The 11,275-nt window shown below is 39.9% G+C and overlaps 1 protein-coding gene across 9 annotated transcripts in view; it reads right to left on the bottom strand.

Annotated features, from left to right (window-relative positions):
- Positions 1 to 219: 219 nt before the first annotated feature.
- Positions 220 to 11,275, bottom strand: part of PPP6R3 (protein phosphatase 6 regulatory subunit 3) — a 93,694-nt gene continuing 82,638 nt past the window's right edge. For 6 of the 9 annotated variants that reach the window (XM_073658020.1, XM_073658023.1, XM_073658025.1 and 3 more), the window contains 7 exons: positions 9,991 to 10,112; positions 7,923 to 8,076; positions 7,336 to 7,433; positions 6,638 to 6,782; positions 3,889 to 3,906; positions 3,459 to 3,575; positions 220 to 2,865 (listed from right to left, as the gene is read on the bottom strand). In XM_073658020.1, coding sequence (XP_073514121.1) covers positions 2,814 to 2,865; positions 3,459 to 3,575; positions 3,889 to 3,906; positions 6,638 to 6,782; positions 7,336 to 7,433; positions 7,923 to 8,076; positions 9,991 to 10,112 — 706 coding nt within the window. In that variant the 3' untranslated portion in view covers positions 220 to 2,813. The remainder of the gene's footprint in view (positions 2,866 to 3,458; positions 3,576 to 3,888; positions 3,907 to 6,637; positions 6,783 to 7,335; positions 7,434 to 7,922; positions 8,077 to 9,990; positions 10,113 to 11,275) is intronic. The other 3 variants (XM_073658021.1, XM_073658024.1, XM_073658026.1) reach the window with 1 other exon arrangement.

Here is an 11,275-nt window from a genome sequence, read left to right as displayed (position 1 = left end):
CGACAGCAATCATGCCCGAGGCCCCCACAAACAGACTGTCTGAACCTGCCAATATTTAGCCTTTTTAAAGCGATTGTATATTACACCTTTGTACGGTGTCATGTGTGTCTCAAGCTTACCTAGTGTAGCCATGTATACAATGGCAGGAGTCTAGAGTATTGAATACTGCCGTGTTGCATGCTATTAACCCTTGCTGAGGCAGTCACGACATGACACATGTTGGTCTTGTGGTTTTATTTACATCGACTTTGGGAAGTCTATAAAAATAATTTACATCTAAAGTTTTCATCTGCACAGTACTCCGCTTACTCACATGCAGCAGTGCAGTACAATTAGTACCGTAACAAAGGACACCAGAGGAAACAAAGGAAGGCATTAGAACAACACACGCCACATTTTAGGTTTTTCTTTAATAATGCCTGAAAAAAATAATCTCATATCTTCTGTAGTACTTTCACCTCCCCAACTTCTACACCGCTGCATCTAAAAACTCCAGCATGACCTGAGCTCATTGTTCCCCAGCATCCTTCCAAAACGATAAGTGGTAGTCTATGCGTCTGTTGTAGCAATGAACATGTGTGGTGGGCCATGTCTCAATAACCCAGTGAAGTAACCACACATTTTGGGCACCTGAAAAAGTACTGGTATTTTTGTATTCTTTGAAGTTTTCAAAGCCCCCAAAATGATGTGGCTGGGGCACCTGGCCTAATGTAGGCATCAATACTCATACACCCATACTGTAGTATTTCTTTAGCTTTCATGCCCATTTACTACACCTCCTTTTGCAAGACTTCAGTGATGTCTCACACAAGCATACTTAAAAAGTTTGTTTATATGGGTCTATGGAGCTTAAAATCCTGCCACCCCCATTGATGTACTTCTTTCCCCCCCCCTTTCCCTGTTATTACTGTTCCTTACACATGTCGCCTATGAATGTAAAGCAGACCTGTTAGCTCTCCTGACATGTATGTAAATTGCTGAATAGCCTTTGCAAATTTAAGATTTCAGAATTCTGCATAAATCATTTCTTTTACCCTTCCACAAAATGTTTGTCTAAACTTGCAACTGGGTGTTCACATTTCCTTTGGCAATACGGTGTGCCCGTCGTGCAGCCGTCAAAGTCCTAGGATTTCAGAAGGAATAAAGGAACAGTATAATGCACAGATCTAGGAAAAGATGCTCCAAAATTGTAATGGGGCAATACAAATCGCTACTCACAGAAAAGGGTCCCCAAGACACTCAGACTTTTACATACTTTGTTCCATTTGTCCTAATACTTAGGGATAGTCAGAAACAGACAGACACCAAGTATAAAGCAGCACTGTATTGTTTGTACTTTATGAATACTGATTGATTAAAAAAGAAAAAAAACAAACAAAAAAAAGCTAAAATTAAGAAAAAGGCAAAATTCAAAAGCATGCAACCCAAATATCTTAAATGAGGTAAAAGGAAACGATAAGCATATTTTCCTTTTTATTGTAGTATGCAATGTAATGCTTAGGCACGTTGCATGGGAGACTACACCTAAAAAAAAAAAAAAAAAAAAAAAGTTGGCCTCAGACTAGAGTTAAATTTTCCTTTTAAAATAGCCGTCTAGGAGAAGTCTCACAAACCCATAAGAATCTATTCATGAAATTAGACAGATTTACATCTACAAAAGAGGTGTGCAAGAGGTGGACAACCCTTGTATCAGACTGGCAACTTAACATTGCTTTTTTTTCCTGCTTTAAGAAGGCGGACTGGAGTTTACAGGAATATAGAAACATTATAAATTACATAGAATTAGCTTTCATAATCACTACCTATATACAAAAAAAAAAACAAAAACGGTTTTAAACTTGTATGTAAAAATAATTCACAGATCGGTACAAACAGATGACATGCAAATTTAAAATTTGATCTGCATATGAAAAATACAAAATTTATAATAAAATGCTAGTCCTGTTCAAGCACTGCCGACAAGCATTTTATTTCACAAAAAAAAAAAATTCTTAAAATGTGCATAAAAATAAAATGGGTCAAAATTTCAAGGTGAAAGTCTCAATATGAAGATTTTTTTTCCACCTGTTGCTTAAGCAAAACAAAGATATGGAGGATATGGCTTTACATTAACAATCTGTCAGAACTGTAGTAATAAATACTTAAATCTCTAACAATAGACATTTGATTGAAAGAAAGTAAAAAATACAGCAAAAGGATAGTTGATGAAAACTTGCTGCAAAAAATGAGGAACACTGGAACAAAAATATTAATGTTTGAATCACTTTTGGTAACCTAAATACATTGCGAACATTTACAGGAAGTTTTATCAAAAGAATAATTCTGTTTGATAAAAGAAAGAAAAAAAGTGACTATTGTACAAAGTGGAAAAATAACGCATGAACTGGTAAATACTTTGGTCACACTAATTGTCAAATAGTTATGCTTTCAAATACATTAGATCTGTGTGCATACACTTTATAAAAACTATTTTTACAACCATTTTAACCATAGTATCACTATTACTGAAGTGGTGAGTTCTTATGTTGTAGGGCACCAGTTTTGTTTAGAATACAATACAATATAAACATACACAAAAGTCTCATTTCTCAATGTGCAACTTTTTTTTTTGTTTTGTTTTTACACGTTTTAGTCTGTACAACACCTTAAAATCTAAGAAGGAAAAAAAAAAATGTTGCTGGTCCTGATCCCTTGCAAAGTTAGTGCAGCAGTGACTGGCGTCGACAGGCTTCTGACGAACTCCTCAAGTAACTCCACTTGAAATCCAAAGTGTAGCAGTCTGCAATCTTCAGCTAAACAATAGGTATTACACATCATACTGGGCCATTGCTAGATGCTCCATCCAACACAACTGGCTCAGATATTCTAAAAAAAATATATAAAAAAATATATATAAAAGTAATACAATACACTTAAGATTTTGTAGGCAAATTATAGAGACTCAGATTTTTTTTAAAGGTAAATTTTGCCTTGTGCATTTCAAAAGGGTGAAATTCAGGGTTGTCTTGTGCCACCTGGTCTAGCCACACCATCACTGCCTCCAGTGCCATTTTACTGAAAACCGTCAGGAGATCAGTGTGTGAAGTGGGGACTCCGCTGCTGCTTCGCACCGCCGGGACATCCCCTCCTCCCAACCCAGGGCCTGCAGCATCGCCCCACTCCTGCTGTCAAATTACATAAATGTGAGCCTGCTGCCACCTGTGGCCCCGCTGCACCCCAGAACCCCCCCTTCACACCAGGAAGCTACATTCGGACTGGAAGAGGCACCTGTGACCCCCTCACATGTCTGATCCTGATGGCAGGTTAACATTTTTTCTCCTAAACTTGGGGCGCATCATATAGTCTGAAAAACACAGTAACAATTCTGTAGTCCTTGTAAAAGGAAAAAAAAAAAAAAAAAAAAAAAAAAAACAAAAAAAAACACACAAAAAAAAAAACAAAACAACCACACTACTCACTTCTGCTCTGGACTGCTACTGCTTGGCTGTGAGGCTGGAGGATTTTCCATAGCAGAATCACAGTTCTCCACAACATATTTACACGCAGAGTCAGAGGTAGACAATTTTCCTTCCTCACTGCAAAAAGTAAGCAGAAAAAAAAAATTAAAGAAATACGATTTGTATAACATCAGCAAACAGTAAAAACATGCATTGGGTGCCAATGGTAAAAGAAGTGAAGTAAAAAAAAAAAAAAAAAAAAAAAAAAAAAAGTAAATTACTTTCGCTGCACATTGCAACATTCACAAATAAAAACAAATGAAAAATGTATCCCATGGATGCATTTGACAGAAATGAAGGGGGAAAAAAAGGAAGTGAAAAACAGGGAGCTTTAGGCATACAGGGAAATGTATGGGAAACCTGCACAGTGAGGATCTTTAGAGATACATACCAATAGGATTTCAACACTCTGAAGCCAGTGGAAAGGGAAAGGAGGAGAAGCAGGCATAAACAGAATGCTACTTAGTACATGTGGTGCTGAGAGGAGCAGGAGAAACTAGATATTACAGCATGGGAATTCACTGCCGTGACTATAGCTGAGGGATATGTGCATTTCATTATTGCTCTCCAAAACAAAAATTTGTAGTTTAGATAAAGACGGCCCTACAATAAATGAAAGTTAGAAAGGCAAACTTAAATGGATGAAGCTAGCCATGGACAAGACAAAAAAGATGGCTCAACCTAATGATTTCAGCAAAGTCCACTAATCGTGTTTGGGGGGCCACCCATCTGTCCCCTGATGGCACATGCTGACTCTGAAATGCCCAATCCCATGGCAGCAGCTCATCACCACCATGAACAGAGGGATCTGGCAGTGCCTTAAAGAAGTTGTCCACTACTTGGACAAGACAACCCCTGTTCATACCCCTCGCTTGGTCCCCATAAAATAAAGCCTATACTCTCCGCCTGTGCTGGAGCCGTTCCTGTGGTGTTGGCACTCGCAGTCCCGGGGTTCTTATGCTGTTATTGTGACACGTGACGCTGACGCCCAATCAGCACTGGCGTCACTATTTCCACCTCCTGTCGAATGGAGCATGAAGAGGAAGTCAGGGATCAGCTGCAGCCTGGACTTTCTCTTCATGTTGGATTTGTCTGAAGGTGGAGACAGTGACACCAGCGCTGATCGGGAGTCACGTGTCCCAACAACAGCACAAGAGCCCTGGGACTGCGAGTGCCAACACCACAGGCACGGCGTTCGAACGGGAGTCAAGTATAGGGTGTATTATTTTATCGGGGCAAAACATTTCGATCAAGAAAGGGTTGTCCAAGTAGTGGACAACCCCTTTAATAACCTCTCACATTTGTATATGGTTTTTCCTCAAGCACACAGAAATGATAAGCGCCAGTAAATTTATAAGGGGGGGAGGGGGGGGGGGGGAGGTTGTCTAATAGAATAAGGACAGGACATCAATATTAGATTGACACCCAGCTGTTACTAGCTCTGGCAGGAGCCAGATGTAACAATGGATGGAGCTGAACAGCACAGCAATGGAGCTGAAACCCCACCGATCTACTTACAAAAAAAGACCGCAAAAAAAAGAAGAGCAAAGGTTTATTTACTCTTAGAGAAATTCTGAATGGCAGCCTTCAGGGTTTGTGCTAGGTGTAACAGTACTAAAGTGAGTTTCTTTTTTTTTTAAGTTAATCTCAGAAAAGCTTTTTTTAAAAAAAGCAAACAAAAAAACCCCCTCAATTTTTTTTTTTTTCTCAATGACCCCTCTTTACTGGCATGACATGTAGTTTCTATTACTAACATATTGGGGTTCACATGACTGTTTCTAATGTATCAGAGAGGTGAGGTTAACCCCTCAAAAAAGTCAACGCATTAATTTTTCTCCCAGCATGTAATTCTGTGTGACAGCAGCAGCTCCTCACTGCTCACCCCTCCCATCTGGGACAATATGTCACATCAGTGTGCAGCTGCCCGCTGTGTGTAACAGCCAGTCCAAGAAGAGGGGGCATGGCCTGCTCCTGGCTTTTAGCAGCAGCAGCCAGCCTCCTAATGTCTCCTTCACTGCAGCATGAGAAGAGGGGTGTGGCCTGCCCCCAGGCTTCTAGTAGCAGCCAGACTGCTAACAAGGTCTCTTTTACTGCAGGGCTACTAGCAAGGAGCAGGCCACACCCCCTTACCTCAGAATACAGACAAAAGACATCATCAGGGGGCTGGCACAACAGGAGCAGCTCCCTCACTGCTCACCTCTCCCATCTGTGACATAACAGCATGGAGCTCCACACTGCTGTAATCAGCCAGTCACCTGATAATAGCTTTTCTCTGTAGAGATCAGGGGAATGGCCACGCCCTGTCTTATCAGACTGGCTATTACTCACAGCCGGGAGCTGCACACTGCTGTGTAATGTCCCAGACTGGAGGGGGGGAGCAGTGAGGAGCAGCTGCTGTCACACGGAATTATAAGTGTTCTGCAGATAATAGAACGGCACCGGGCATCTCATCTTTATATAGTTTGAGGGCAGGGACCAAACTTTTTTTTTTTTTTTTTAAATCTCTCCGGAGTACCCTTTTTTAAAATAGGAAATTAAGCCACTTCTAATGAAAACATTTGGTACACATCTATCCATGACAATAAACGATCTCCGGATTTTAAGCAGCCTGTCACTTATAAAAGATGGTCTGGGTTTAACGACCAACAGGAGCCAACAAAAAAGCCCAAATCATTCATGTCAAGGCTGGAATTTAGTTCAGTTTGTGGGCATTGTCAACCTAGGGCCACATGCACACCTTCAGTATTTGGTCAGTATTTTACATCAGTGTTTATCAAGTCAAAACCAGGAGTGGAACAATCAGAGGAAAAAGTATAATAGAAACACATGCACAAGTTCTGCATTTTTTTTTACCCACTCCTGGCTTTGGCTTACAAATACTGAGGTAAAAAACTCAATGTGTGTACGTGGTGTACGACTAGCATTTAAATAAATTTAAATAGGGCTTCTGTTTAAATTGACACCCTTAGAGCATTTTACAAAAAAGATGGGCAGTTTTCGGAAGTGTCTAAAGAATGCAATAAACAATAAGTGCCAAAACCACAAAAAAAAGTTAAAGCAAAAAAAGAAAAGGATATTTGTTCTTTTAAACTAAATGTAGGAAATAAAATCTTAAGTGCATAATTACATTTCTGGTTTACCTTTTAAATACTGCAGTCTCTGTTTTTGCATCAACGGTAAGGCTGAGGGTTTCCTTCATACTGCCATTCATCACAGTTTCTGTCATCTGATCTGTATTCTCGACCTCCTCTTCACCATCAGAGCTAGCATCCATTGCAACAGTAACTATTAGAAGGTTAAAAAAATAACTTGGTTTTGACAATGAGCCATACAACAGGCATGTAACAAAACAAAAGTTCAAAAGTTTTTTTCCTACACATTGCATTTTACAATAAATATGTTGCACCTTTGCCAGTCAGTAAAGAATAAAAAAAAAAAAAAAAGAAAGAAAAAAAAAAAAAGGGAGCTTACTATGAATTTATTATTTTTTAGATTTAGTCTTCATGTAATAAAATAAATGTATTCAAGAAGCCCCAACTCAAGAAGGAGAATGGGCTACGCATGATTACATACTTTTAATAAAACAATGCAAGTGTCGGTGTTAAAAGTGGTTTCTGGGCTTGGGCTAAATTTGCACATAAAGTGACTGCAGATTGGAGGATACAGCGTGTGCATTGACTGCTACTTCATCTGACAATTGAGGGGAACATTGCATTGTTAGGATTTACCTCTGCAGAAATCCCAGAAACCAGTATGGAATATATCTGTTAGTTTAAAGGAGGGAAAGTGAAGCAGACAAACCCTAAAGCACAATACAAAATTTCAATGTGCTGTTTACTTTCAGTTTGTGCGGATGCATTGACGCTCAACGGATCCATTTGCTCTGTACTTGTTTCCATTTCCACAGGAGAGTTACTTCTTGCAGTTTCCTTTGCACTGGAAAAATAATTACATTTTTTTAGTAAAATATAAGCAAGGATTTTTTGTTCACACTAACGTGTTTAAGAGCCGGACTGATTTTTAAACTTTTTTTTTTTTTTTTTTTTTTTAACTTGAGAAAGGTGATGGTCTGGTGCCGAAACATGTTGGTGTGAATAAAAAGTCTTGCCCGTATGCCCCGAATCTCATCCTTTCAGTCAGTGCACCCTGTACATCGTGATAATCTCCACTTTGCCAAACTTATCTAGACTATACTCTCCTCCGGCCCCAGGGCTGCAGCTACGGCATATCAGGCTTCTACAGGTGTTGAGTCCTTTCACAACCTTTACTAGTGAGTGCTACCATCTCCCCCATCTTATTCCTTACAGTACTGTCCTATCTGTGCACATTTGTCCCATACATATTATTTTGGGGGGTGGGGGTGACAGAATTTCAGATTTTATTAGGGCCACAGTTAAACAGTGTCAGCTACTTTACTTAACTGACCCGATAGACGTTGTGAAGTCTGTAAAGGAGGCCCAACCAGATTCTTTAGCCGACAATGGCTCTTCTGTGCTCCAAACGTCAGATCCCACTGAATCCAGTCCAGCCACGTGTGCCGTGTCCATTGGAATATCAAAGTTTGCCGGCCAGTTACTTGCTAAAAAGAGAAACTCAAATTTAAATAGGGTTGTGCACAATTAGAAAAGCATTGCCGTTTATAAAGAGCAGTTCCACACCATTCTGCAAATTGCACGTGGTATGGCAGCTCAGACCCATTCACGTCAATGGAGCAGAGTTGCAATACTAGGCTGAACAGGTACGGTCCAGTTTTGAAAAAAAAAAAAAAAAAGTTGAGATGACACTTTTCTAGCAGAAATATCTGGAAACAAAAATAGCAGGTTAAAAAAAATGTAAAAAACAAACCACTTTAGTAGGTTGATGCTTTCTGGAATAATAACAGCCAGCACAACAATTACCTACAGTGAAACCAATCCACAAGAAGAAAAAGTCACAACATTCACGCCTTTTTCAAGACCATATTAACTATAGCCTCTTATCATTCATATATTTTTGTGGACCCCCGTTGAATGGACCATTTTTCTATGCCGTATCAGACATGCAGGCTTGTTTTTTACGAAACAAGTTGTACTGTTGAATGATACCATTCATTTTACCACATTGTGTACTGGAAAAATTTTTCCAAGTTGGTAGAAATTGTAAAAATAAAAACAATTCTGATATTGTTTTTTGGGAATTGTTTTTCCAGTGTGCATTTTGTGGTAAAAAGGACTTTGCAGTACGATTCTGTTCATCAGTATGTTTACGGTGATATCGAACATGTTTATTTTTTTTTATTTTAGTGGTGAGGGAAAAAAAACAAAAAAAAAAAGCCACGACTTCTGCAAAAAAATAAATAAAAATAATTTCATTTTTTGGGTTGTGTCACCACTTTCCAAGATTTGCAAAGTTTTTATTTTTGGATGATGGAACTGTATGACTGCTTATTTTTTGAGGTATGAAAAAACATTTTTTATTGATACCATGGGATAGATATGATGCTTTGATCGCTTGTTACAGCATTTTTTGGTGTTATTGCAGGGGCCGAAAAAAAAACAAAAACGTAATTTTGGTGTTAATTTTTTTGTGTTTACCAATCAGGTTATTTATTTTTATATTTTGATAGATCTAACCTTTCTCAACACAGCAATACCAAATCTGTATTTTTGTATTTATGACCTCTATTTTTAATGGGTGAGAAGGGGGGGGGGTGGGAATTGATTTGACCTTGTGCATTTGATTTTTTTTTTTTTAAAAAATCTCCTCCACTGCCCACAGTATTTGTTAGTCCCCTAAGGGAACTTGAAGCTGTGATTGACTGATTGCTTGTGTTATATACAGCAATGCGCATAATTGCTGTGTATAGTAAAAATCAGTCTCCTTTGAAGACCAGCCACAGGCAGGGTTTCAAAGGACCTCGGTAATGACAAGCACTGGGGTCTTCAGCAGACCCCTGGCTGTCACAGCAACACTTCGGAGCCCAGCTATCACATGATGGGCACTTTAATGGGTGCATGGAATGATGCACACCAATGCTGGAGCGAGCTAAATGCCGTTGTCAAGAGTTTAACAGCAGCATTTAACAGGTTAACAATCGCTGTGCTCCACCCGCAATTGTTAGAGGCAGGTCCTGGCTGTAACACAACCATCACCAGCCAGGAATGGAGTGGGCTTATCCCGTAAGCCCGTCTCAGACTTGTACCATACATGTAAGGCGCATGTAGTGAAGGAGTTAATATCCCCGGCCTGCTAACTGCATATATTTATCAAAAGGTTAGGATGAGTGACAGCAGGAAAGCCTCCACGAACAGAGGGAGGATAGGCAGCAGAGCCGATGCCATTGTATGTAACTGAGACGGATACAATGTGAAGTGTTTGAGAAGTGTCCTTCCTATAATGGCCCCTCAACCCAGTGTGGGATATGCAGCTAAAAAGGACACGCAAGTGCTAAAAGGAACTGACTGACAGCAGCTTACAAGGTTTCTCGTGACAGTGCAAGCGTCGTTACACTTACCCTCATTGGCGTCCACGTCCATTTTGTCTTCCTGGTTGGCTGTGCTCGATTCGAATAATCCCTGCTTGCCGGAGTCCTCCTCCTCAGAATCTGTGCTCTCTTCGCTGTCTGTGCTTCCAGAGCTAGAACCACAATGGACAGATTTGGAGATTAACCCCTTCCTGACCAGCCAATATCCCACTTTCCCTCCCCGGCTTCCAAGAGCAATAACTTTACATTATTTTTCATACTGCTATATTGACATTAAAATGCAGTGAAAACACCTGTAATATTTTCTTTTTTGGTCATTGAAAGCTAGTTTTTTGAGTGGTGAGTTGTTTTTATTGATACCATTCAGAAGTAGACGTGATGTTTTGATCGCTTTTTTATTGTGGGGGGCTGAAAAACTACAATTCTGACTTTTTTCTTGTGAGGGCATTTAATGAGTTAATACATTTTATATATTAGAATTTTTTGGGCTCTGCAATACTACATATTTTTTTTTTTTTAGTTTTAACATGGGAAAAATACTTTATTTGTAATTTCTTAGGGGGAGGTAAACTTGTGATGGGCAGATAGTAGAAGCTATGTATTGCAGTATGTTGCAAAACCATGGGTGTGGAGGCTGTGCTGTACAGGGCATGCAGATGAAGATCGGACAACTAGAGAAACTAAGCCCTAAAAAACACTTTTAAAGTGAAAAACCTAGCCTATACAAGTGAGAAGGTATCTCAAGAAAAGCAATGCATCAGGATGGAGCAAGACATATGTGACTGTTTGGCATCCAATGGAAGCACCAGGAAGTCTGGGGAAAGGTAGAGCCAAGAAAGATTGGAGCATCTGGAAGATTTCTTCTTTAAGAACTGACCAGGTAGGAACCCACACCATACCACTGGGCTTGACAAAAGTCATGAGGAGCCCAAGACTTGAGAGAAGACTCGGTATTTGGAGATCCAAAACGGGAGGGCAGTAAACAAAAGAGCCAATTGTTAAAGCACCACTCCAGCGGGTTAGTGTTTTTTTCTTTCCTTTCATCACTGGAGTGGTGCTTAGATGTAAGCCCCAGTCATATACTCACCCTCCGGTGTCTGCTGCTCCTGTCCTGCAGTGCCATCTTGTGCAGGTAACCTCTGACTGTCCGGATGTTAGAAGCTACATTATGAACCATCAGTGAAAGTCTATGAGAGCTTGAATGATGCCTGAACGAGGCTCTCAAAGGCTTACATTGATTAGTGACCTCTGGCGCGCTCCATGAAACACTGGAGCAGCCGGCAGGTCACAAACTGCAAGCGACAAACAGGTGCGG

This window comes from Phyllobates terribilis, unplaced genomic scaffold, assembly GCF_046119375.1.
Source record: "Phyllobates terribilis strain yellow unplaced genomic scaffold, ASM4611937v1 Scaffold_13__5_contigs__length_258822181, whole genome shotgun sequence".
Lineage (NCBI taxonomy): Eukaryota > Metazoa > Chordata > Amphibia > Anura > Dendrobatidae > Phyllobates > Phyllobates terribilis.
The sequence above is the reverse complement of the archived record's forward strand: the minus strand, read 5'-3'. Positions and strand labels throughout refer to the sequence as shown.